This window comes from Salminus brasiliensis, chromosome 5, assembly GCF_030463535.1.
Source record: "Salminus brasiliensis chromosome 5, fSalBra1.hap2, whole genome shotgun sequence".
In the NCBI taxonomy this organism is placed as follows: domain Eukaryota; kingdom Metazoa; phylum Chordata; class Actinopteri; order Characiformes; family Bryconidae; genus Salminus; species Salminus brasiliensis.
Window position 1 is genome coordinate 44,752,047 of NC_132882.1, and position 27,924 is coordinate 44,779,970.

Consider the following 27,924-nt stretch of genomic DNA (forward strand, 5'->3'; position numbering starts at 1 on the left):
GTATCTGCTGATGGCTCCGTAGTGTACAGTGTCCTGTGTTGACCCCATGTGGGCTGGAAGGGGAGTATGGGGTGGTGTTCCAGCAGAACGTTCCCGGTCTCTGATTGGAAGAAGCTGAAGGTCAAAGGTCGAATGGGATCAGGTGCAGCACAGTGAAAGTTCTGTTTTTGTTTTTTTGTTTTGTTGTGTTTTTTTTTTTTATAGTGGGAACGTCGCCATGGAAATGCTGGCATGGTCATGTGACACAAGGGTAGAAGAAAACTACAAATCACACAGGGCATGCCCCCAACACATACATACGTCTAACCCAATCAGGGCTTAAGGAAGACAGTGTCCTAATGTGTGTGTGTGTATATATATATATATATATATATATATATATATATATATATATATATATATATATATATATATACACACACATATATATCAGCTCCCTGGACAAAAAAATAGTCACCTTGCGTATTTAAGGTATTAAAGGTAGTAACTTCAGTCTCCTGCAGATGGCGCTGCACAACGATGATCAGGCTATAAATACCTGCAGGGTGTGTGAGGAGACTCAGACTATGAGAATAGTGCTGTACAGTGCAGTGAGGGTCTCGTTGGATGTGTGGAAAATGGGTCACAAAGCAGATGTGGTTAATGATTGGCTAAAGGCAGTGACTGCATTTGGGCGTGGCCAAAGATCACAGTGTGAAGGAAGGAGCTGAATCTGCAGGTGTATGGAAGCATAGGGTCATACCGGTCTACCAGCAGTGGCAGAAATCCCTAAAGTCTACAGGAAATTCTCCTCATTCTAGAGCAGAAGTGAGTAAAGGCCTCTTGCATGCTGCTCTGCTCCATATGTTGATGGTCTGCAGTTTCCTGTGGAGTGTCTGCCACTGCTGGTAGACCCGTATGACCGTATGCTTCCATACACCTGCAGATTCAGCTACTTCCCCTTCACACTATGGTCTTTGGCCACGCCCAAATGAAATCAATCGTTTTAGCCAATCATTAACATCATTTGCGTCACATTTTCCACACATCCAACGAGACCCTCACTGCACTGTTCCACCTCTTCTCAATCTATGAATCCTGTCACACATCCCACAGGTATGTATAGTCTTGTGCAGTGCCATCTGCAGGAGACTGGAGTTAAAAACATTTGTTAAAAATATTTTTTTGTCCAGGAAGCTTATATATATATATATACACATATGCATATACATATATACACACACACACACATATATTCATACAAATGCCCCTCCCGCCAATCCAGCCCCGCCCTTTAAATAAAGACCCCAGCCCAAAACCTGTTTGCTACAGAATTTAAAGAAAGTATCTCTCTATATATATAATTATTTTTTTTCCAAATATAATTCTGCATAATTACAATATACACTGGCATTTTTTCTTGATTCTCCCACCCTGCTACATCCGCCTCTGTTTATTATTATTATTTATTTATTTTATCTGCGTACACTCTTAACTCCATCCTTTGGAAAACACAGTTTAAGATAGGATTATTTTTACAGTTCCGCTGCTACTCTTTTTTGTTGGTTTTTTTTGTACAAATACATTTTCAGGTAATGCCCCCCAAAAACGAGATTATCAATAAGACTACTGATACGACTACTGCTACCAATGATAATCATAACAAAAATAAGACCATGGCAGGTTCATATAAAAAAAAAAAAATCTTTTTCCTCACTTGGTCAGTAGTTGTCGAGTCCATCGATGACTATATATTCTTCTGTTGACAGAACTGGAAGACGATATACAGAATAAACACTAAAATCGTATACTGTGTTATCAAAGGGTAGAAAAGAAAAAGAAAAAACTTAATCTAATAATAAAAAAAAACAGATGCTCCCTGTAAAGCTAATAATAATAATAATAATAACAATAATATTCTCATTCTTACACATATTACAGACACTCATGCTTCTGCAATGGCCAATGTCCATAGAGGAATCACAGTTGACGTCTTCAGAAATCCCAAAAAAATAAAAGGTTAAAGAGCTAGCAGTTATTTAGCTTCATCATCATAATAACAACAACACCCCCACCCTATTAGGAATGCAATCTCACTCCATTAAAAAAACAAAACAAAAACAAAAAAACGAGTAAACTTCACAGTATCCAATAATTATTGTTGAGTTAAATAATAAAAAATGCTACAAAATATCAGTAATAAAATAAACAAAAATTAAAGGATGTTGTTGTTGTTGTTGTTGTTGTTTTTCCAAGCAGGTTGGATTTTTCTCTTCTGCTCGGGTTTATTGAAACAGAACATCTTTCAAAGCAGGAAGAAGAAAGGAGCAGTTCCTTTGTTTTCCCTGCTGGTCATGCCCTCCAATTCCCTGATGGATCCCGGCTCTTCCCGATTCTTCCCCTCCCGTTTTCCGCCTTCCTCTCGTTTACACCGGCGTGGTTTTCCTGTTCAGAGTGTTGGAGTTGCTCTCGGCCTTGCCCAGCCTGTCCAGCGTCCCCATCCCCCGCTCCCTCTCCACGGTGGAGGCGGAGAAAGGTGGAGGAGGCTGCGACGGGGGCGCCGAATTCCCTGCGCTGGATGAATTCTGGCCAGCCGAAGCCGGGTTGTGGGACTTCAGCGACGGCAGCGTTCCGCTCATCAGCATCCCGCCCCCTCCTCCGCCCTCTTTGGGAAAGCAGTTGTGGAGCTGGTAGAGAGTGGCCCGGTCCACCGTCCCATAGAGAGGAGGGGGGCCGCTGACCCCCCCGAGGCCCCCCAGCTTGGGGTCTCGTGAAAGCGTGTAGAGTGAAATGTCGCCCCCTGGCAGAACCGAGCGGGAGTGCGGGTTTGGAAGAGTTGAAACGGAGACCGGACCCTGGCTCAGGAGGGCCGAGGGCGGCAGGCCGAAGTTCTTGCTGCCCGGAGGACCACCCACGCCCACCGGGGAAGGGTCCCGGGAGCGGGATGGGTCGGTGGAGCGCGAGCTGGAGCGTGAACGGCGGCGGAAGCGGTAGCTAGGCAACCGCAGCATGGCGTGAGTGGTGCTTTTGAAGATGTCGGTGCGGGAGCGGCAGCGAAGCTCCTTGTTCTTCTCAATGTAGATGTTTACAGCCAGCACGCCCACCATCTCGGCCAGGATGAAGGACAGGCCGCCGAAGTAGAAGGACCAGCCGTATGAGTACTGCCACTTCTTGTCCTCGTCCTTCTTCGGAGAGATGTCACCCAGCGCCGCCGAGATGTAGACGATAACGCCAATGATGTTGCTCAGACCTGCAGACCAAGAGGTATAAAATTCAGGCACCAAACAGGTGTATATACAGACAGACAGATATGCTTTGATGTTGTTACACCTCTAAGAAGGCAGTGATGATCAGAACACACCTGCAGCTACAAACAGAATGCCAGCCCCCAGTATGATATTCCTCTTGCTCTTGTAAAAACGACTGGCAGCGATACAGACTCCGCCCATCAGCAGCAGGATAGCACTGAGGATGGGGAAGATGTTTGAGGCCCTAACCACCCCTACAGAGAGAGAGAGAGAAAGAGAGAGAGAGAGAGAGAGAGAGAGAGAGAGAGAGAGAGAGAGAGAGAGAAAGGGTACATGCAGTTAGAAACAGACAAAGACATTCATATCCAGTATGAAGCTCTAATAGCATTAATATCCAGTATGAAGCTCCAATATCATTAATATCCAGTATGAAGCTCTAATAGCATTAATATCCAGTATGAAGCTCCAATATCATTAATATCCAGTATGAAGCTCCAATATCATTAATATCCAGTATGAAGCTCTAATAACATTAATATCCAGTATGAATTTCTAATAACATTAATATCCAGTATGAAGCTCTAATAACATTAATATCCAGTATGAAGTTCTAATAGCATTAATATCCAGAATGAAGCTGTAATAACATTAATATCCAGTATGAATTTCTAATAACATTAATATCCAGTATGAAGCTCTAATAACATTATTATCCAGTATGAAGTTCTAATAGCATTAATATCCAGTATGAAGCTGTAATAACATTAATATCCAGAATGAAGCTTTAATAACATTAATATCCAGTATGAAGCTCTAATAACATTAATATCCAGTATGAAGCTCTAATAACATTAATATCCGGTCAATGTAAATCAAAAAGTAAATGTATTTCATTCACTATGTAAATATGTAATGATGTAATTAAACATGTAATTACATCATTATAATTGAACAGTGTGACACTGTTTGAATGGCAAATACAATCGATGACCAAAAACACTTGACCAATGGAAGACTGGGGGAGAGACGACAGTACCAGAAGTCGTTAAGGTCAGTTGAGGTCACTGCGAAAAACCATAGAACCAGATCTTACCGTTCCACTGAATATGAAGAACACTAATTACTCTGACGCATCTGGATAATTAAATCATCCCTCTGCTGTGTGTGTGTGTGTGTGTGTGTGTGTGTGTGTGTGTGTGTGTATTGGTGAAAAGAAAAGGCCTCCGGAGAGAAGCTGCTTTTCCTCACAGTCCAGAATCCCATCTGGGACCAGCTTTGCCGGGACAGTGAGGGGAAATGCCATCTAAATACCAACCAAATGCCAAGTAGTATGTGTGTGCATGCATGTATGTGTGTGTGTGTGCGAGCATGTGTGTGTGTGTGTGTGTGTGTGTGTGTGCATGCGCACAGTCCACAGCTGTACCCGACAGTGCCACACAGCTTCCCTGAAGCATTTCAACTCTCAGCACTCATCCGGACTCTCAGCGGCCCACGCCGTCCAAAAATAGACCTCAGCTCCTCTCTCGGCGTGAGTCTCCTCAATATGGCACTTCAGCTGGACGTACGCTACGCGACTCGGAGCCCCGCTTCATCCTCCGCCTGCGTCTCCTGATACGTGTAGAAGCTGCTTCTCAAACTGCCGCTAACACAACACCACTGGAGCTCAACATGATTGGAGGAGGACGCTAACTGCTAATTCTGTTATATCCGCTAACAGGCGTCCAAAATAGCTAGTGGTGAGGAACGAGGGAGGACTGTCCCACCCACCCAGAGAGAAGAGCGAGAGAGACTGAGAGGACAGTTAAAAATTTGCATTTGATGCTGAGAGGTGGCTGCTATTGAGTTGCTTGGTGGTTGCTAGGCAGTTGCTATGGCATCCCAGTTTGAGACTTAGCAGTTCCAGGTGGTTGCTGTGGTATTTTAGGTGGTTGCTAAGGTGTTGCTAAGTGGGTGCTATGTTTTTGCTAAGGTATCCCAAGTGGTTTCCATGGCGGTTGCTATGGTATTTCAGGTGGTTGCTGATTTGGTGCTATGGTGTTGCTAAAGTGTTTTTATGGGGGCTGCTAGGTCGACTGCCATGGTATACAAGGTGGTTGCCATGGCGGTTGCTGTGGTATTTCAGGTGGTTGCTAAGATGTTGCTAATTTGGTCCTATGGTGTTGCTGGAGTGTTTCTTGGTGGTTGCTAGGTTGTTTGCTATGGTATCTCAGGTGGGTGCCATGGCGGTTGCTGCGGTATTTCAGGTGGATGTGTTGCTAATTTGGTGCTATGGCCTTGCTGAGGTGTTTCTTGGTGGTTGCAAGGTCGGTTGCCATGATATCCCAGGTGGGTGCCATGGTGGTTGCTGTGGTATTTCAGGTGGATGCCAAGGTGTTGCTAATTTGGTCCTATGGTGTTGCTGGGGTGTTTCTTGGTGGTTGCTAGGTCGGTTGCCATGATATCCCAGGTGGTTGCTGTGGCAGTTGCTGTGGTATCTCTGGATGGATGCCAAGGTGTTGCTAATTTGGTGCTATGATGCTGCTAAGATGTTTCTTGTTGGTCGGTTGCTATGGTATCCTAGGTGGGTGCCATGGAGGGTGCTATGGTATTTCACGTGGATGCCAAAAAAGGGGGAATGGTGTTGCTAAGGTATTTCTTGGTGGTTGCTATGGTGTCTCAGTCCCTGTAAACACAGTAAAAACAAGCCTCCCAGGCCTGCATCTACGCAGCCCCCCCGTCACGACCCACAAGAAGTGAGAAAGGCTTTCTTACGCAGGACGTACTCCGCTCCATCGTGGTCGAAGTCGGCGTCCTCTGGGAAATGGTTAATCTGCGAACACACCCCTCGCTTCACCCCTGCACAGAGAGAGAGAGAGAGACAGGCCGTCAAGGTCAGAAGGTTGAAGCAAGCAGCACAGCACATCCATGAGGAACACAGTGTTACACTAGCGGTCAAAAGTTTGGGATCAGAGCGGTCATATTAGACAGACTTTCGAATGGTGGTGTGTAGTCTCGGTGGATGCCCCTCATCCAACCAACCAACATCTATATGCAGGTCAGTTAAGCATGAAAGAGCCTATCAGCTATCTAGACATCTCAATATCTCACAATCCCACCTAAGCGGATTAGTAGGTCGGAGCAGCGTGTCGGAGCAGGGAACACACCACAGTGCGCAGGCCAGGAGATCCTCAGACCAGTACGCTCAGCTGTTTTGCGGTTCCAGCATTACACAATCGTCCCAACGCAATAACGCTTTAGAGCTGTGGGGACTCGCTGGCCTGCGCAGTGTCCGGACTCCCTGTGGACAGTGATGAAACTGGTAATTAAAGGATGAGCTGAATCAGGAGCTTTAGAGCAGAAAGAACGATTAGGACCAAAACCAGGAACAGCTTCAGTCTCTAAGGTACTCCTGTTGGTAGTTTTTAAAGGGCCCGTAGTCTATTTTTACCTTTGTATACCAAAAATGACCATTTCCCAACCTCTCTCTCATCTGACTGGGCCTTTAATATATGCAAATGACCTCTGTTCTGATTGGCTTCCTTGCTTTGTATGGCCTCTTTCAAAAAGCAACAGTGTCCAAAACATGAGTGTGAAACTACCTCCACCAAGTGTGAAGGATGTACTTCGGCCAAGCTTAAGTGGTAGAGAGAGTGTTTAAGGTGATGCTCGCTCTACCATTGAACAATGTAGTACAAAGTACTTGGTTTTATCTGATTGGCGGCCAATTTGGACCAATTGGGAGCTTAGGTTTTTGGAATTTCGTCCGATTGCGATTAGCAGAGCGGAGGGGCCCCTGTCACTATGATCGCAGGTTCGCATCCCAGTCATGCTGCTAGCCATCGGCAGCCGGAGCCCAGAGAGAGCACAATCGGCCTTGCTCTTGCGAGGGTGGGTAGTGCGCGGTGCTGGCCGCCACTGCCATCTGCTGGCCAATGCATGAAAGCCGGGTACACAAGGCGTTTCCCTTTAGGCACGTTGGTTGATGGCAGTCCGGAAAAGAGGCGTTGGCTGATGGAGCATTGCATGCAATAGGGGGGAGTACATGTACAGGCCGGGTAACTGGCGACCCGAGTGGGGAGAAAATGGGCAAAATAAATAATTGAAGTGGGCGATATTCCGGACGGATACATAAATATGGAACCATCTGCACTTCTTTTGCAACTTGTGCAACTCTCCGACCCCAGTAGTACAGTTTACCACGGTAATACTTTGAGCAGGAATGGAAATAGTGGACATCCCCCAACCCTACTGCAGCAGTATAGACAGATATAGTGGATAGACTTTATGCTATTCAGAAATATCAATAAAAACATCATATGTACAGATCAGTATGAAATACCACTCTCACACACACACACACACTGGACCCTGCACAATGCTATACACACACACACACACACACACACAGAGTAGAATGCAGAAAGCTCCGGAGTGATGCAGGCAGTTGGATATAGCTACCCGCTCCAGTGCCGACAGACAGACTGACGCATTATGACGACATCAGGGGTGCACTATGATGACAGCATGACTGGTGGTGGTGGTGGATGGATGGATGGATGGATGGAGTGAGAGTGTGGTGGAGAGATGAGACACAGACGGAGGGAGAGGCGGACAGACGCGGGGGACAGTCTCGGCTGCTTTCTGTCTTTTTAACTGTCCTCACCGAGGTTAGTCTGCAAGAAAGAGACGGGAGGCACAAGAGGGAAAGGTGTCAGCGCAGCGCGGGACGTCAGAAACTGGACAAATCTGCTGCGGTGACCATGGCGACCCCCCTGCCGAGCTGCTCCGCCCATTTTGACGTCATCCTCAAAAAAAAGAGGACCCCTGAGGCTGGTCTGAGCTTAGCGATCTATGGTTCTGTCATTTCGGCACTGCTATGATTATCTGACTGTTTTATTGTAGCCTGTCTGAAGTCAGTGGCCGTGTAACGGGGTGGTGGGAGGCGGAGTTAGAGCAAGATTAATGGTTGTTATTATTGAATATGAATATGATTAGAAAAACTAATTAGGAAAAATGGTCAAATCTGTTTTCATGTTCCTGATACAGCGTAAGGGGTGTTTAGACTGCACCAGCCCAGCATGACCTAGCTTAGACCAGCTTGGTGCTGCTAGCTAGCTGTTTTGCGCTAAAGTACAGCAGTTACAGACGGGATGCCAGTTGCTCCAATCGCAGACGCAAATTACTTGTGGACACATTCTATCAACCTCTGAGCCAATCACGTCTTGTTCATGATAGTCCACCGCCCACAAAATTAAATAAAATTAGCTAACAGCTACATCAGACTACATTTAAGGAGTAGCTAGCTAGCTTATTAAACTGCCTTGCACATAAAGTCCGAAGCCTTGAATTTTTCGAGTTCTGAGTAGGAAGTTTCCAAATCGGAAAGTCAGGAGAGCCCCATCGACCCCAAGTTTAAAATCCAAGATGGCCGTTACCAAACATCAAAAGTACACACACAGTTACAGTTACATACAGTTTAGCGGCACTGCTATCTACCTGTGTCGTATCCACAATAATGTCCAACTTCTATCTGTGGACGTGTTTCCATGGTGTTTGGGGATACAAAACATCGTACAATCTGTTATCATCAACTGGTAACGTTAACCACGCTAACCTGGGACATAAAAAGTGGGACATATTTTTTCGCTAGTAAAAGATCGCCAAACTAGATGTGGGAAACTCCGAAGTCTTTAGTAAGGCAAAGGTTCTGAAACAGTGTATAATTAACGGATTGATTATCTGGAACGCGGCCAACTCAGGTGTGACGTCATTCTCAGCTCCGACGGCCGAATTCTGAGGTAAATGAAACGCAACACAAGAGATCATCTAGCTTCAGCCCCATAAAGCACGCCATAGTCTTGGCAAAGTGGACAGAAGTAGCCCCAGCTTGTGCGTAACTTAGCCAACTGTCTAACTAGCTACCTAAATTAGCTAGGTAGCAACAGTGGTGGTCAGCTAGCTCACATTAAGGATAAGCAAAAGTTTGTTAGCACTGAAAAATTGTTAAAATTACTACAAAAAAAAGTAGGATAGGTTAAATCACTCTAAGGGTCCAATTTTCCACCCCGCCGACAGTCTTTTTTTCAACGCCTTCCGCCTACATCGTTTAAATAGTGACGCTGCTTGCGAATATTTCTGACGATGGGCGCGACGGTCTCGAAATGAGGGGTGTTCAGGTCAAATTCTGGCGTATTGCTGTGTATCTCGACAGCAGAAAACAGCAGGAGCTCCACTGACTGAAAACAGCCTAGACAGACGTTCGTTAACAGTCAGACGTTCGTCGCTATCTTGGCAGTGAATTGTCAACACAGGCGTGTGCAGCCTGACGCTCGTACACTCCCCCGAGCTTTACACCACTGAAATATCAATCCGCCAAGGTCAGTTAGACCGCACCTGGCTCTTAAAGGGAGCGACGAGCGACACGCTGATTGATTTATTGTTGCATGTTACTTCCAAAACACGCCCATAATTAATTAAGAGACTTCATTAAGAGCACGGTTGACGGCTAACATTCACTGCTAACCCCAAGCTCAACTGTTTTATCCACCTAGCGTGAGCTAGCTGGTGGCTTGCTGGCTAACACTCATTAAAATCTGGGGCTGAGTCTTTAGTCACCGCCCATTAAATTGATTCATAGTCTGGTAATGTTCATGGTTACTTTGTGGAGGCATGTCCAGATATTTCACAATTAAATATATTAGCCCCGAGGCTGTCGCAGTCTTCATATGGAAAAAGCTAAGGCGGCTAACAGTTACCCAGTACGCTGCCATATTAAATATTTTAATTATTTAACTATTATTATATTTTTCAATCTTGGGCAGAAGTTAGAGGGACATTTGTGAAACTAGGTGATCTGACTCAGTGGAACCGCATCCATTACGTCAAGCACGCCAGCCGAGGCAGGGGAGGTCACCACGGTCACCACGGTCATCACACTGGCTTCTCCATTTTGGCTCCTGTTCCTGATATTCTAGCCCTTTGGAACCAAAATGTCCCTATGGCTGACCCATAGTGACCGCCACTCACTCACATGCACTGCCAGTCAACTGTTTGTGATGAGATTGGCTCTGTGGTCCTGACCTTGCACACACTTCTCTGGGAGGCCAGAGCTAGAAGCTACACACATGGAAGCATCCCATGCGATCCAGACTTAGAGCCTCGGTTCTGCTCAAAAAATCAAGTTCCACATGTTCCCCCCTCTCACCCTAAATGTAGCTGATCCACCATGACAGGCTTCATGTCTGATGGTTACTTCAGTTTTTACAGTTAGCCTGGAGCTATGATGAGTTAGCAGTACAAGCTTATAGCATAGCAAATATAGCAAATTTATAATATATTTTAAATAAATATAAAAGTTTATAGTATATAGTATATATAAGTACATATATTATAAATATATATAACATACAGAATATTTGTGAGTAAAAAAAAAACTAAAAGCAAAAATAGCGGATGCTAATCATATCTACAAAAGATCTTTTCTCCTCAGTGGACAATGTGCCAACATGTTGGTTCAGCAGAATAATTTTGTTGTTTTGGTTCTAGCTAACCTCAGTGCCAGCCCTGTTACTTCTGTTTTATCCAACTAGAATTATACAGAATAAACCAATCAGCCATAACATTAAAACCACCTGTCTAATGTTGTGTGCCACCAAAACAGCTCTGACCCTTCAAAGCATGACGTGAGACTCCACAAGACCTCTGAAGGTGTTCAGCGGTATCTGGCGCCAATACTAGTGTTAGCTGCAGATCCTTTAAGTGAGGTGGGTGGGGTTAGCATCCATTAGCATCAGTAAGCTTTTCGTTGGGTCACCAGTTGTCCTTCCTTGGAGCACTTTTGGTAGGTACTGACCACTGCATACCAGAAGAGAACACCCCACAAGGCCTCCCTGATGTTCTGGAGATGTTCTGACCCATTTATCTATAACATCACAGTTAGGTTCTTGTCAAAGTGTCTCAGATTCTTACACTAGCTTCACCACCTTCTTCTTCTTCAAGACAGCCCTTGACAGGAACCACTGGAGCCAGACCATCAGTGTTTTTCACTACACCCCACAGTGGCATCAGACGTCTTGGATGGGAGACTTTGTTTGGGGCGAGGGAGGAAACTATTGATGTTTCATTTTTGTCCAAAATCTGGCTTTAATGGAAACTGATGGGGAGACGAGGAGACTAGGTCGCCTGTCCTTGGTCAGATAGTGATGTAAGGCTTGGCATTCATTATGCAGAGCCAGAATGGGAGATGTTTCCACTTCACCTACTCTCAGGCGCACTGCTACTTAGCATCCATCCTGGCTCCCAGACCCTGGGGACAGTGAGGATTACTTGACCTCTAAACCGCACCTACTGTGGAGCACTGCAGCCAACGGCAGGGCGGGGGTGTCGGGGGAGCGAAGGCGCGATAAATGGAGAGTCGAAGAGAGATGGAGAGAAAGGCAGATTTGCTGCAGAGAAGGAGAGCGAGAAAATGAGCGAGAGAGCAAGCGTAGCAAGTGGTGATTTGAAGGCCCAGCTTATCTTTAATTGAATGTTTTGTTATCAGGGAGCTTAGCCATGAAGCTAAATTAGCAGGGCAAAATGGCTGCGGTACAGGCTGACTGGAGTGACCGTTACGTGGGGGAGAGTGAGAGACCATGAGGTGTTCCCTTCCCTCTGGGGCTGGGCCTCGGGATAACTCACTACAGAGAGCACCGGCTACTTGATTACGATGTCAGAAGGTTTACGATGTCCTTACGATTTCTGACAAGGTTGGATAGAGAAGAATAGAGAATAGAGAAGTGTCCTGTGGTACCACCAAGACATTGGCAGCAGCTCCGTGAGCGTCAATGAGCCCTGGTCACCCGTGGTCCCTTCAACAGTTGTTCACGATTGGCAGCAGTTTTGGTAGGTACTGACCACTGCATACCGAGAACACCCCCACGAGACCTGCCTGATGTTTTGGTGAGGTTCTGACCCAGTGGTTCTTGTCAAAGTGTCTCTTTCAAGACTCTTTTCCTGCTTCAACACCTCCATCACCTTCACCGCTCCCCTGAAAACGGGGACCCCAACAACCTCCTGCAAGACCTGGCAGACCACCATCAACACTGAGGCCGATGAGCAAACCAAGCTTCCATCCTTCCACCGTGAGAAGACGGGTCAAAGAAGCTGCTGCTGTTCGTAGACCAACGGACCAACCATCCCGGGGAGTCCAGAACTCAACGGCATTAAATGTGTTTGGTAGCTTCTAAAACAAAATCTCCCTGTAGGTTTCAGAACACTCCCACCACCATGTTTAACAGGTGGTGATGCCTTGATCAGGTGGGATGCCTTGGATCTTGGGCAGGATTTCTGCAGAAACACTGAAAGTGATGGAAGCTGAGATGAAGGCATGAGGTGGACGGACTGAACACTCAAACATCTGACGTTAGATTAAGCTTAAAAATAAGGGCTTTTGATTGGATAGGGCGCACTCTGACTTGTAATAGTCCTGCACACATCCACTATAATAACACCCCCAACACACACACACACACACACACACACACAGTAAAGGCAGTAAAGTGTCTGACCCTCGAGGCAGCAGATCCTCCACAGGCCCGAGTGTGTGAGGGCCCCGGGGTCCTTCTTGTCCTTGTTGTGCGGGTCATCCTGCGTGACGTTGGCCGTGCTGTTGCAGATCAGAGCCCGAGAGTAGAGCCAGTAATCCGTCCCGATTGCCACCGTCATCAGGCCAAAGGAGGCGAACGCCCCCACGATGGTGAGGAGGATCTGAATCCCCTTCTCACACACCATGCCTGCCGGACAGAACGACAGACCGGAGGCTTAAATACGCAAGAAAATCACTTTCTGTTTATACAGAGGTTCTCGAGGAGTGCGGGTCTGTCCTCACAGCCCAGCTCTCATATTTAGGATCAGAGGAGTAGAATTCTAACATTATCAGCAGAACTACACTGTTGAGGTACACCTGTTTCCACGGTTACACTATACCGGTTTCCAAAGTTACGCTACACCAATGTCCATTGTTACACTACACCCATTTAACGGCTACACTATACCTATTCCCATTGTTACACTACACCCATTTAACAGTTACACTAAACCCATTACCATGGTTACAGTAAATTCATTACGGCTACACTAAACCCATTCCCATGATTACACTACACCTATTTATCAGTTACACTATACTCATTCCCATGGTTATATTTCACCCATTTAAGGGTTACACTATACTCATTCCCATGGTTACACTACACCCTTTTAACGGTTACACTATACCCATTCCCATGGTTACAATACACCCTTTTAACAGTTACACTAAACCCATTCCCATGGTTACACTACACCCGTTTAACCAGTTACACTATACTCATTCCCATGGTTACACTACACCCTTTTAACGGTTACACTATACCCATTCCCATGGTTACACTACACCTATTTATCAGTTGCACTATACTCATTCCCATGGTTACACTACACCCGTTTATCAGTTGCACTATATTCATTCCCATGGTTACACTACACCCTTTTAACAGTTACACTATACCGATTCCCATGGTTACACTACACCCTTTTAACAGTTACACTAAATCCATTCCCATGGTTACACTACACCCTTTTAACAGTTACACTAAATCCATTTCCATGGTTACACTACACCCTTTTAACAGTTGCACTATACTCATTCCCATGGTTATATTTTACCCATTTAACGGTTACACTAAACCCATTCCCATGGTTACACTACACCCTTATAACAGTTACACTATACCCATTCCCATGGTTACACTACACCTATTTATCAGTTGCACTATATTCATTCCCATGGTTACACTACACCCTTTTAAAAGTTACAGTAAACCCATTCCCATGGTTACACTACACCCTTTTAACAGTTACACTATACCCATTCCCATGGTTACACTACACCCTTTTAACAGTTACAGTAAACCCATTCCCATGGTTACAATACACCCCTTTTAACAGTTACACTATACCCATTCCCATGGTTAGACTACAATCAGTTTAAGGGTTAGTCTTGGAAATCTTGGAATTGTATATATATATAACCTATCCTGAATATATAAATAAAATGCACGGCTGTCCGACCTGACGGCGAGTTTCTATCCTTCGACTCAATTTTGAAAGCTTTCTTTTCCTCGTCAGATGAGAATGTGCTGTCCCGTCGATCCGGGCAGCATCCATCGACTGTCCTCGCACACTCCTCCTCTCCTCCCCGCACCCGTCCCCCTTCCCTCACTCGTCTGCTCTTCCTTCTTCTCTCGCCGAGGGAGTAGAGAGCCACACGAGTCGCTGCTTCCTCTGCTGTCTGAATTCCCTTATTCAGTCAAAGTGGCCATGCTTCAGTCTGAGAGAGAGAGAGAGAGAGAGAGAGATGTTGAATTCGTTATCACTGTATGAAAGTGTTCAGGCTTTGGAAGTTTTCTGAATGGAGCTCAGAAGCCGACCACAGGTCTACAATGTTACCATGGCAACACCCTGGGTATCATAGGCTCCATCAGCGGAAATGGAGAGAGAGAGAGAGAGAGAATGAAAAAGAGAGGGAAGAGAAAGTTTACAGTGAACCACACTGTCAAAAGTATAAGATCCCTGACGACCTTTTGGAGGTTCTCGTATTTGAAACTGGGGAGGAACCTCTTTTACGGGGCTCTGAGGAACCTTCAAGGAAAGGTGTTTAGAAGAAAGAGGTTCCTTGAAGGTTCCTCCACAGTTCCTCCAAACGTGCCTCAAGGATCTTATGCTGTTAACAGTGTAGAACGCCTCACACACATGCACACACACTAATTATGCGAAACCCAGAAAACCCAAGGACAATCACACACTGCGCATAATTTAGCAAACATAGTTTAGCAGACATAATGCAGCTCAGAGCTCGGCTGTTAATAATTCATAATGCAATATGGCACAGCCATTAAAATAGGTTACACCCTGTCTGCACTGTGGAGCTTCTGCACCAAACAAACGTGAACCGGCTCAACTCCCGCTAAAACCAGTGTGTACGGTGGAAACGGCCTCGCTTCCGACGCGCTAGCTAGCTAAACACTTCACCCCATATGACGTCTGTGCAGAAGGCTGTGGCACAGTTGCTTAATGATAGTTATGGTAGGAACGGGGTCACAACACACAGTACAGCGCCCCCTGCTGCACACAGGCCTGTGCAGACCGGCTGGAGAGCTCAACGGGATGGGAGAAGGTGGTCTGGTCCATTGAGTCACACTGGAGGTGTACCTGTGGGAGGTAGACCACAGATGCCACCACTGAGCTGTTTTGGTGGCACCCAGAAGACCAACAGCTTATTAGGCAGGTGGTGGTCATGTTTTGGCTCATGGTCATCAATAAAAACCACATAAGCAAGTCTCTTCGAGAATTCTCAACAACTCCACATGGTTTGAACAAAGTGAGAGATGATATCCCTGCCAAGAAGAAGCATCAAAAACCAGCACGGTTGGTCACCAGCATATGCTGTGGTTTGGAAGCTCATGGTAATGCAGCTCATGCTGCTCTGAGCTGTTCACTAGTGGGCTGTGAGCTTCCATTGTTCGCTCACTTGATGAGCTATTGAAGGGAACTTCAGACACCCAACATGTCTTGGCTGATTGACTGCTTTTATGACAACGGGGGGCGAAGCTGTGTAATGTTTTTGGCTCCAATCAAGAAGTTTCTTCTTCAGATTCTGTTCTGCTTCCAGTGAATGTAGAGAAAGCCAAAAGAATCAGAAAACAGTTGCTGCTCAAGCGGTTCTGCTCATTTTGATCAAAACGATTCTTGAAGATCTTCCAAAAGGAGATCTAGCCCAGGTATTTCTCACCTACCCTGGCTCTGGGATGCCGGTGGGACATCCGGAGCTACAAGAACAATGGGGAACGAATTCTAACAGCACAAAAAAGATGCATAATCAATACATGCATTGTCTGTTAGGCTGTCGAACCTGGCTAAATCAGTTCCTGGAGCCATCTGGGATCAATAGTAGAATGGGTGAGGCGTTTTAAGGTGAGGGTTAGAGTTGCTGTAGACTGAATGAACGTACGCTTCGTACAGACATCCACCTCCACTAACATCCACTCGGCTCCATGTTCTTCAGTAAAGATTGATGGATGGATTTAAGGAACCTTCCGGTCATTAGCATTTAGCTCCTGAACTGCTTTCCTGTAGCTAACACCTCCGACTTTGGAGCCTCGGTGTCCTATTTTACACCAAAACCCAAGACCTGCCTCCGCCTGTTTCGCTAATAAACAGTGTACAGTAGAAACCGGGGAGTGTGTGATGATTAGGCAAGCATGGAGCTAGCACAGTGCTATGTGGTGGCTACATTAGCCTTGTAGCTTTTGGTGACAAGGCTGTGGGTTCAATACTCGGGCCGGCCAAGCTGCCACCGTTGGGTTGAGCAAGGCCTTTTACCCTCTCTGTTCCCCGGACGCCGCAGCAATGGCTACTCTAGTCCATTTGGTCTAGTGACCAAACTAGCTAACCACTATGACCAGCCTGATGACCAGCTGGGACAGCTTGGCCTTGTTAACAGACCAGCTAATCCATCAAACTGAGCGTCCTCGTGATCCTGCTCACCGTCTTCATTTCCCATCTGGCAAACGTGACTCATGTCTCCCTCGTGAGAGAACATTCACACCCCTCAGCGGGACCAAAGTGTGTGTGCCTCCACAGCGAGGAGATATTGGTATTATGATGAACCACAAACTCCACATGTTTACTCCTGTTTATTTGTGTTCACACCAGACGGAAAAGTGAGAGGCCGTAACGCAGGCAGCCACACTGGAGCTTATGCTCACAAGCCACTTGCAACATAACGCTGTCCTTCAGGAACAAAAACACGGTTCTTTAAGAGTTCTTTAGCAGAACCATGACTAGTCAAAGACCCATGTGAATGCCTCAATGGTTCTTTGCCTGGTTAAAGTGGAAATACTTGATGGTTCTTCACAGAAGTCAAAGTACCCTTCTTGCTTAGCGGGTTGTACCTCCCGGGTTGTTCTGAGTTCACAAAGTTACACCTTTTGTATTTAGTGTCCCCATCCAGACAACCCATCCGTACCCAAACCATCCACACCATCCCCAGCTATACCCATCCAACCTATATCCATCTATACTCATAACATTAATGCCTATACTGCCTATACCCAAAACTATCCCTGCCCATACCATCCACAACATTCCCATACCTATCCATTCCATCCTACCAATACCCATCCATACCCATCCCTACTCATACCATCCACACTATTCCCATACCTATCCATACCACCCATAGACACCATTCCCACCCATACCTTTCTATACCATCCAACCCATATCTATACCCATCCAACCCATACCTAGCCATAGCATTCCCATCCATACTATTCCCATTCCCATCCATACCACCCATACCATCCCATCTATACCATTCCCATCCATACCACCATACCTATCCATACCATTCCATCTATACAATTTCCATCCATACCATTCCCATCCATACCACCAATACCTATCCATACCATTCCATCTATACGTCCCATCTATACCGTTCCCATCCATACCACCCATACCTATCCATACCATTCCATCTATACATCCCATCTATACTGTTCCCATCCATACCACCAATACCTATCCATACCATTCCATCTATACTGTCCCATCCATACCACCCATAATTATCTATACCATTCCATCTATAACCGTCCCATCCATACCACCCATACCTACCCATACCATTCCATCTATACCACCCATACCTACCCATGCAATCACATCTATACCCAAACCCATCCCTGCCCATTCCATCCACACCATTCCCATTAATTACCCTATCTATCATACTATTTATACTCATACCACCCATACCTATCCATACCATCCCCATCTATATCCATCCACCCAATACCATCCTTACCCACACCATTCACATCATTCCCTCCCATACCCATCCACAGCAGTCCCATCCATCCTCATCTATACCCAGCCAATCAATATCTATCCATACCCCTCCCATCCCCATCCCCATACCATCCATATCCATCCCCATTCATCTCCATCCATATGCATTCCCATGCACACCCATATCCCGTCTCTAACTCAGAGCACGAGGAGGTTTGGAGAGATGGGAAGCCGGTTGTTAAGAACTGCAGTGAAGGCGGCAGGTGGGCGAACCCATAAAATCCTCCACAGTAATGCGACTTTCATTCTAAATGTCTAGATGAATTTTAGGCCAAGCCATTGTCCTTTGTGCCCTTTATAACAGGCAGAGGCAGAGGGGCTGTGTGTGTGTGTGTGTGTGTGTGTGTGTTTTGGGAAGATGACTGCTGTAATGAAGGATTAGAGCACAACACCTGTGCTCTCCTGCACTATTTACCATACATTCACCTTCAGCTCATCCCTCTCTGCTCTCCAATTCAACACAGACCACTCCGTAACCACACACACACACACACACACACACACACACACACACACACACACACACAAACACACACCACTGCACCTGCTGGGTCTGCGTCACCTGTCTACACTCACTGCATATGGCAGATTTACACAGCCCGCCAGCCCCCCTACTTCAAAAGCAGTTGGGTCAGATAGTTAAGTCCAGACGACTGGAGGTCAGATAGTTAAGTCCAGACGACTGGAGGTCAGATAGTTAAGTCCAGACGACTGGGAGTCAGATAGTTAAGTCCAGATGACTGGAGGTCGGATAGTTAAGTCTAGACGACTGGAGGTCGGATAGTTAAGTCCAGACGACTGGAGGTTGGATAGTTAAGTCCAGACGACTGGAGGTTGGATAGTTAAGTCCAGCGACTGGAGGTTGGATAGTTAAGTCCAGCGACTGGAGGTTGGATAGTTAAGTCCAGACGACTGGAGGTTGGATAGTTAAGTATAGACGACTGGAGGTTGGATAGTTAAGTTCTACTGCTCCACAAGACTAGAAGTGTGTAATGATGGTTACGGTAGAAGCAATTGCTCAGCGTGCCCATTCTAACCCCTGTCCACCGCCGCCTACTATAGACATGCGAGCATCAGAGCTGGAGTTCGGAGGGATTGGAGACGATGGCATGTGTCTTGCACTACAGGCTGAAGAAGAGCTGGTGCAGGACGTGCGATGCCCTAAGTGATGTTCTACTGGGAAACCCTGGGTCAAACAAGCAGCCCTGCAGACATCAGTTTGAAAAAACAGGAGCACAATGTTGAGGAGCATGCTGAAGATTTCAGGATGTTGCTCTGGCCTCCCAATTCCCCAGATCTCAGTATCTGTGGGATACACTGGAACTCTGGAAGTCTGATCCACAGTGGTTCCACCTTCATGCTTAAGGCGAACTTGTGACCTTGTTGAAAAATCAAATGACCTCCTACTGCTGGTGGTCCGTTGAGTGTCGTGGTACTCATTGCATCATGAAACTGCTGCCAGGGCCCAGCCCTAAAGGTCACACCTGCACGAGCGGGATTATAGAGGTTGAGTTATGGTGTTTAGCATGTTTATCTGTGAGACTGACATATGGATCTGCTGATTTACCACCTGTTCCCGCCCTCTGCTTCGCTGGCACACTCTCAGGCTTCATATCCGCTTTCATTGCGTAACCCTAAACTGCTCTGGTTACCGTCATCATTCACCACCAGACTGACTGTGACCGTAGTAACACGCTGACTTAGCATCAGAGCTGTAGAATTAGGCCACGCCATAGTATACGACCCTTTTCTGTGCTGGTGTGAGCAAACCCTTGGTGTGCTAACTGGCCCAAAGTCCAGTGGCTTGGACAGTAGTTCTCAGCCGATCACTGGGAAACTGTGAGTTATTAGCCTATAGCTATCAGAGGTGTCAAGCCTTAAGATGCAGACCTCATATTTACTAGTGTTTAGATTTGAAAGGCCCAGGGAATGCTGGGCGATGCTGGCGTAATAGCAATGCTAAGGCCTTGGTAGTGATGCTGGGCAAGGCTGGCGCAATAGCATGGCTAACACTGTGGAAGTGATGCTGGGCGAAGCTAACGCTAACAGACTTTCACAGACACACATTAATGCCACAGTGTGTCTTTGCTCCACTTCCCTTTACTATAATAATCCAAGCAAGGGGAGCCAACCTCAGCTTACCTAAGCTCATGTACTTGGTAGCTTTGTGGCTAAATGTAGTCCTCAGATCGTCAGAACCAGAAGATGTCTCTTATATCCAAACAAGAGGTACGTCACTCAGCCAACTTCCTCCTTCAGGCCAAAAATGGAAAAATGTGACCGCGCCCTGACCTCCCAGTTCCCCACATCTCAACCCAATCCAGCATCTGTGGATGTCCAATCCATGGTCGCTCCACCTCGCAACCCCAGACACTAGTAAAGTAAGGATTTGGCACCAGGCTTCGGACGCTGATGGCAAAGCGTCAAGGCTTGGGATTCGAACCCATATTTAGCTTGCAACAGATGTGTACCGCAGCGTAACCCGAGTTATATCAGTGTAAATTCCTGTAGTATCACTCTACCGCCTCAGTCCACATGCTTCTCTACCTTTCAGATGCTGCTTCTGTATCTCTCAGCTTGTCCAGAAAAGCGTGTCCTAGCGCAAACTGCACTTCCTCATCAGAGGGGGAGCCCTGGAGCGAGAACCGCCAATTTTCCATAGCGTTGCTTTAAACCAAAAAGGTGCTAAACGCAATAGACACACCCACAACATGGTACGCAGTGACATATGGAACGACTACGACCACAATCAAAGCCATACCAGTAACATTCCAGCGTGCATCCAACGTCCATCTACTGCACCTCCACCCTTACCTCAGATAAACCTAGCGAGGCCTAAATCAGGCCGTTCCTGCAGACCCAGAGTGCTGGGCCTGGAGGACTGTGGTAAAGGATCCCACTCTGACAGATTTACAGAAGTCAGAGGCTGAGATAATGGAGAAAATGTGCTTCCATCAGCAGTTTCCACAACGCTGCACAAAGCTGCCATTTCACTGCAGGGTGGCAAGAAGGACGCCGCCGCTTAACCACCGTAAAGCCGGCCTGTACAGCAGTCAGCCATCGTTCTACAGGCTACCATCTCAACAGAAGCTGTTTAAAGGAGCAGTCTGTAAAATATCTAAGTATCTCGATTGATCTTTGACCCCTGATTCAGTCGATCAGCCAAGTCATGTCTGGTGTCTGACGTGTGCTTCTTTAGTTTACAATGCAAGATGCTAGGCTAATATTGCTAACAAACACTGGAATCAGACTGTCACCAATCTTATCTCCATGTAAATTCCTCTCAAACCTCCTCCAGATCTTCTCTAGTTTGGTAAATGGAGCCACAGAACCAAAACAGTGTATTACTAACACACAATATGGACAAAAGTATTGGGACACCTGCTTATTATTCACTGTAAAAAGTAACTGTCTCTAGGCTTTTTTTTCGGAGCAGCTTTGCTGTGAGGATTTGATTGCATGCAGCGACAAGAGAGTTACTGAAGTCCGGATGTTGGATGTGCACCATCCATCCATCCATCATTCCAGAGAACACAGTTCTTCCACTGCTCCACAGCTCAATGCTGGGGGACTTCCTACCCCTCCAGCCTACGCTTGGCATTGGGCTCAGGTTGGATCAGGTTGATGTTTACCTGCTCCAGAGAGTCCTAATGTATTGGCTGGACTTCTCTACAAAGGTCTAGACAAACTGTATGTGTGTGTAAGCATGGGCGTCCACAAACTTTTACATCACCTGCTTGCCGATACACATCGCTAATATACCCCCACTTCAGACCAGACTACACCACTGGGGGCTGTTTCAGTGGTCTACACCCCACCATTTAAACTGGTCCCTGGTTCTTCGGCCTCTGTGTTCGGATCCAGCAGGAGAGCGATGTACCTCAAGAAGGACGGCTGATTCCTCAGCGGTGGCTCTGTCTATCCAAGCGATGATGTACTGCCTGGAATCCGAGGCTAACATTCGTATGGGTGAGTGAATATTCACAGTGACTGAGCCTGAAAGCGTACACACACACACACACACACACTCTCTCTCTCAGTTCTTCATTTAAGGCAGAGAGGCCTCATTCTGGGAGAAGCTCAGTCCCTGTAGACTCTTCAGTGTGTGGAAGAGTTAATTATTACAGTTCGTAGGCTAACTCTAGAGAGACCAAGTGTGTGTGTGTGTGTGTGTGTGTGTGTGTGTGTGTGTGTGTGTGTGTGTGTGTAAGAGTGTGTGAGAAACATTCCTGAAGTAATCCTGAAATGTTGGATTTGTGGCCACAGCATACAGTGTAAGCAGGAACGCCCATCCTGCAGCGCTGGCTGTTCAATAGCCTGCGCTCGCCGCTGACCGTGGTTGAGTGTTTCCGGGAAGCTAAAACACTAAAAGCATCGATCCCCCGACCCACACACTGCCGGCCGGCCCGCACAATAACGGCTAGCAGCGCCGATCGCGATTATTCCTCACAGTTATTCGGGTATTCAGCCAGTTTGGGAGCTAATGAGCCCCAGTCCGTGTCTTCACCCTCAGGTCACCCCTCAGGAGGTCAGTGCTGAGCTTCGGCCAACGGCATCAGATTTTTCCGTTTTCATGCAGAAAATTCAGCTGCATGGTTTAGATCCGTAGCGTATGCTAGTCTGCTAATTAACACTAGAGAACCCTACTGACCAGTACCGGCTTAACCTGTCTGACCAGCATGACCAAACGACCAAATGACCAAAACCAGTAAGCTTGTGGACTAGTTTGACCACACTGATCCACCACACTGGTTGACTAGCATTACCATCATGACCATGCTAGTTGGCCAGCATGACCTTCACAGCCACAATGGTTGACCAGCATGTCAGCATGTTGACCAGGCCTATAGCAACCTCCTAGCACCTACCAAGCAGCCCCATAGCAACCAACAGGGATACCAGAGCAACCACCTAGCAACCCCATAGTAATTACTGTTAAATATCTAGGAACTACTTGGCAACTACCTGGAATACCAGAGCAACTTCATAGCAACCACCTAGTAACTACCAAGCAACCACCTGCGTATAGCATCACTCTGGAATGCCAGAGCAGCACCACATCGACCAGGTTGTAACAACCAAGCAACCCCTGAGCAACCAACTGAGATATCATGATCACCACCTAGCAATCGCATAGCAACCAATTAGCAAAAACCTTGGTTTCACTCTTTTTAAAAGCTTAATTTCGACTGTTTTTGAGGAAAATAATCGTTTCGATTAATCGATAGATTAATCGGTGCAGAAATAGTCGTTAGCCGTTTGCCTAGTTATATTAGAAAGGACGGCACATTAGGATCACTGCTTTCCTGCCTGTCGGCTACATGGGATGCAGTTCATTCACACCACAGTCATTAAAAGCCAACAACTCATGTTAGCCACTTAGCTAATTTCAGTGCATCAATGTGGCGATCGATTACGCTTTAATCAATTATGCTTTAATAAGCCAAACATTGATCCTGATTAAAATATGATTAATGGTGCGGCCCTGCTGGCCACCACGCGCAAAGCGCTGAAGCCAGTCTCTAACGAAAGGGGAATGAGAAATGCAGGCAAGTGATCTGAGTAGTCTGGCCAAATGTTTGTGGACACCCCTTCTCATATACCCATGGGGATGATGAGGTGGGGTGGTTATCAATCATCTAACATCCTAACCTCACTAACGCTGTTGTTGCTGAATACAATCAAATCCTCACAGCAATGCTGCTCCATGATCTAGTAGAAAATCTTCTTCTCTGGACAGTAGAAACAGTTACTCCAACAAAAGCAGGATAAAGTGTCCCAATACTTTTGTCCATATAGTGTACCTGATGGATTGATTTCTGAGGGTAATGGAATCTAAAGTTTGCACACAAGATCCGTTTGTCAGAATGAGCGTGTGGATCATATGAACATTATAGAGCATTATAGAGCGCCCCCTACGCTTCCTGTAGTGTATTACAGTCTGTCAGAATGAGCGTGTGGATCATATGAACATTATAGAGCATTATAGAGCGCCCCCTACTCTTCCTCTAGTGTATTACAGTCTGTCAGAATGAGCGTGTGGATCATATGAACATTATAGAGCATTATAGAGCGCCCCCTACACTTCCTGTAGTGTATTACAGTCTGTCAGAATGAGCGTGTGGATCATATGAACATTATAGAGCATTATAGAGCGCCCCCTACACTTCCTGTAGTGTATTACAGTCTGTCAGAATGAGCGTGTGGATCATATGAACATTATAAAGCATTATAGAGCGCCCCCTACACTTCCTGTAGTGTATTACAGTCTGTCAGAATGAGCGTGTGGATCATATGAACATTATAGAGCATTATAGAGCGCCCCCTACACTTCCTGTAGTGTATTACAGTCTGTCAGAATGAGCGTGTGGATCATATGAACATTATAGAGCATTATAGAGCGCCCCCTACACTTCCTCTAGTGTATTACAGTCTGTCAGAATGAGCGTGTGGATCATATGAACATTATAGAGCATTATAGAGCGCCCCCTACACTTCCTGTAGTGTATTACAGTCTGTCAGAATGAGCGTGTGGATCATATGAACATTATAGAGCATTATAGAGCGCCCCCTACTCTTCCTGTAGTGTATTACAGTCTGTCAGAATGAGCGTGTGGATCATATGAGCATTATAGAGCGCCCCCTACACTTCCTGTAGTGTATTACAGTCTGTCAGAATGAGCGTGTGGATCATATGAACATTATAGAGCATTATAGAGCGCCCCCTACACTTCCTGTAGTGTATTACAGTCTGTCAAAATGAGCGTGTGGATCATATGAACATTATAGAGCATTATAGAGCGCCCCCTACACTTCCTGTAGTGTGTACATTACAGCACCTGCAAGGGCCGTCATCTGTGAGCTCGTTTACTTGCTAAGTCGCCGGCGAGTGAAAAGGGCTGGTCTCAGTGAGAGGTCTCATCCCCAGCGTTATTACAGGAGTGCCGCTGATTAGACGGGGATTACTCTTCCCTCTTCTTTTCATAAACTCTGAGCACTTCCTCGGATCGTGGGAAAACTGAGGGTTTTACTACTGGACAGGTCAGTATCACCGTCCAGCTGGACTGCAGTAAACACCCACTGAACAGATTGCTGACTCAAATATGTACAGCATTTCTACATTAGCAAGGCACTCCAAAAGTTTGTGGACACCTGCTTATCCAGCATTTCTTCGGAAATCAAGGTTTTTATTAATTAAGCGTTTGTGCATCTCTGCTGCAGTGACATCAAAAACAGATGCTCGGGTCACCAGATATATATGATATAATAATAATAATAATAATAATAATTACTTTATTATTAATAAGCACACTGCAGACGACCTGAGGGGATTTGACTGCATTCAGCCACACAGGAGCGTCAGTGAGTTCAGGTACTGATGTTGGACGATAAGTTCTGACAATGCCATAGCAACCACCTGGAATACCAGAGCAACTCTATAGCAACCTACTAGTAGCTACCAAGCAGCCCCATAGCAACCAAAAGGAATACCAGAGCAACCAACTAACAACCCCACAGCAATCACCTGGGATACCAGATCAACTCTATAGCAACCACCTAGTAACTGCCAAGCAAACCCATAGCAACTACCTGCATATACCATAGCAACCACCTAGCAACCCCATAGCAACCATTTAGGACACCAAAGCAATTACAACCACCTAGCAATGACTTAGCAACCACCTGGAATACCAGATAAACTCCTTGTAACAGTAACAGTAACCTCCTTGTAACTACTTAGCAGCCCCACAACAACAAACAGGGATACCAGAGCAAACATCTAGCAACTACTTAGCGACCACCTAGCAACCACCTGGAATAGTAACTGCCAAGCAGCCCCATAACAGCCAACAGGAATACCAAAGCAATCACCTAGCAGCCCCATAGCAATCATACCAGAGCAACCACGTAGCAACCTCCTAGTAACTACTAAGCATCCCCACAGCAACAAACAGGGATACCAGAGCAAACATCTAGCAACTACTTAGTGACCACCTAGCAACCACCTGGAATACCGAAGCAACTTCATAGCAACCACCTAGTAACTGCCAAGCAACCCCATAGCAACCACCTAGCAACCCCATAGCAACCATTTAGGACACCAAATCAATTACAATCACCTAGCAAATTACCAACTAGCAACCACCTGGAATAGCAGAGCAACACCACAGCGACCATCTAGTAACTACCAAGCAACACCAGACAACCAACAGAGATGCCATGGAAATCACCTAGCAATCTGATGGCAACCACCTAGTAATTACCAATCAACCCCATAGCAACCACCTAAGAACCCCTTAGCAAAAACCTTGGTTTCACCCCATTGACCACATGGCAACCCCCTAGCAACTGTGTGGAAGTAGGAACCACTTACACACTATGAGGACGTCTGTCCGGACACTTTCGCCCACACGCTGTATAACCAACCGACCCGGCTGTGATGCCCACGCTAGAACCGGGCAAAACTCCGGGCAGCGTTCAGCACCAAGCCCTTCAACCAGAGGTCAACAGCTGGACTGCACAAGACGAGGCTGAGGCCCAGTGCAACCTGAAAGCCGTGCTGCCTGGACGGTGGTGTGTGTGTGTGTGTGTGTGTTGTTTGGTGTATTAATGTGTGTGTTTTGTTCACCCACCCTCCTACACCCCCCCCCCTCCACACACCCCCCTCCACATCCAAACCAACCCAAGCTGACATGTTCCTGCTCATGGGTCACGTGAGGCTTTTTTTCCCTTCTTGTGTGTGTGTGTATATATACGTGTGTCTGTGTATGTGTGTGTGTCTGTGTATGTGTGTGTGTGTGAGCAAGCAAGCGCGAGCGTCTCGCTCTCCCTTTGCATGCGCGTGCCCATGTGCAATGCAGGGAGCAGCAGCAGCAGCATCCGTACACCGTGAGCCGCAGTGCATTCATTAGCAGCGCGAGGAGAGCTGCAAAGGAGAGACAGAAAGAAAGACAGATAGAAAGAAAGAGAGAGAGAGAGCGAGCGCGCGCTGCACCCAGCACCGCGCGTGCACGTTGGGTAGAGACGAAAGAGAGACAGCGGTGGAGAACCATAGGTGCTCGCTACGATGCCACCTTAAATGGTGCAGCGCCCGAGGCACCAGAACGGAACCGCTGCAGCATTTAAGGTGGAACGGAGAGTTCTCGCGAGCCGCCAACTTCAGCCTCCCCGTTTCACGCCATCAAAGCCTCCCAAACGAGAGGGGGTCTGACACTGACACATGCACGCGCCTACGTTGATGCTGCATTGCATTGCACATGTGCACGCGCATGCTAATATGCTAATATGGTGTGTATGTGTGTGTGTGTGTGTGTGTGTGTGGGGGGGGGGGGGGGGGGGGGGGGTAAAGAAAAGGCCAAGCAAGCAAGCAAAAACAGAAACAGAAGCGCACGAGCGTGATCTTAATTCAGGCAGGAATGGTCGTAGCCTTACCTTACTGTTGGTCGAGAGACGTCGAGCACCACTCAGAGAGAGCGAGAGAAATGGACGAGTGGCTGTAATAATAACCGAGCGCACATGCACGCGCATCCATACACACAGAGGGACACAGACAGACACGGCCAAACACACACACACACACATACACACGCGCGCGCGCGCAAGGTTGCTGGCTCGCTCGCTCTCTCGCTCTCAAACTCGCGTCACTGCAACGCGGCGCGTTTGGTTCACGGGCGCGTGCGTGCCTGCGTGCCTGCGTGAGTGCGAGTGCGTGCGTGCGGCCGAATCGGCCTGGCCCCGCCCCCCATTCGCTATCCGCAGAGAGAGAGAGAGAGAGAGAGAGAGA

At 46.8% G+C, this 27,924-nt stretch overlaps 1 protein-coding gene across 1 annotated transcript; it reads right to left on the bottom strand.

The window, feature by feature from the left end:
- Positions 1-391: 391 nt before the first annotated feature.
- cacng8b (calcium channel, voltage-dependent, gamma subunit 8b) lies at positions 392-27,764 on the bottom strand. Its single transcript, XM_072680606.1, has 6 exons — positions 27,573-27,764; positions 14,298-14,556; positions 12,755-12,979; positions 5,979-6,062; positions 3,341-3,481; positions 392-3,229 (listed from the first exon to the last, which is right to left on the bottom strand). Exons 3-6 carry the CDS (start codon positions 12,975-12,977, stop codon positions 2,406-2,408), a joined length of 1,272 nt encoding a protein of 423 aa, XP_072536707.1. The 5' UTR covers positions 12,978-12,979; positions 14,298-14,556; positions 27,573-27,764; the 3' UTR covers positions 392-2,405.
- Between the last annotated feature and the right edge of the window lie 160 nt (positions 27,765-27,924).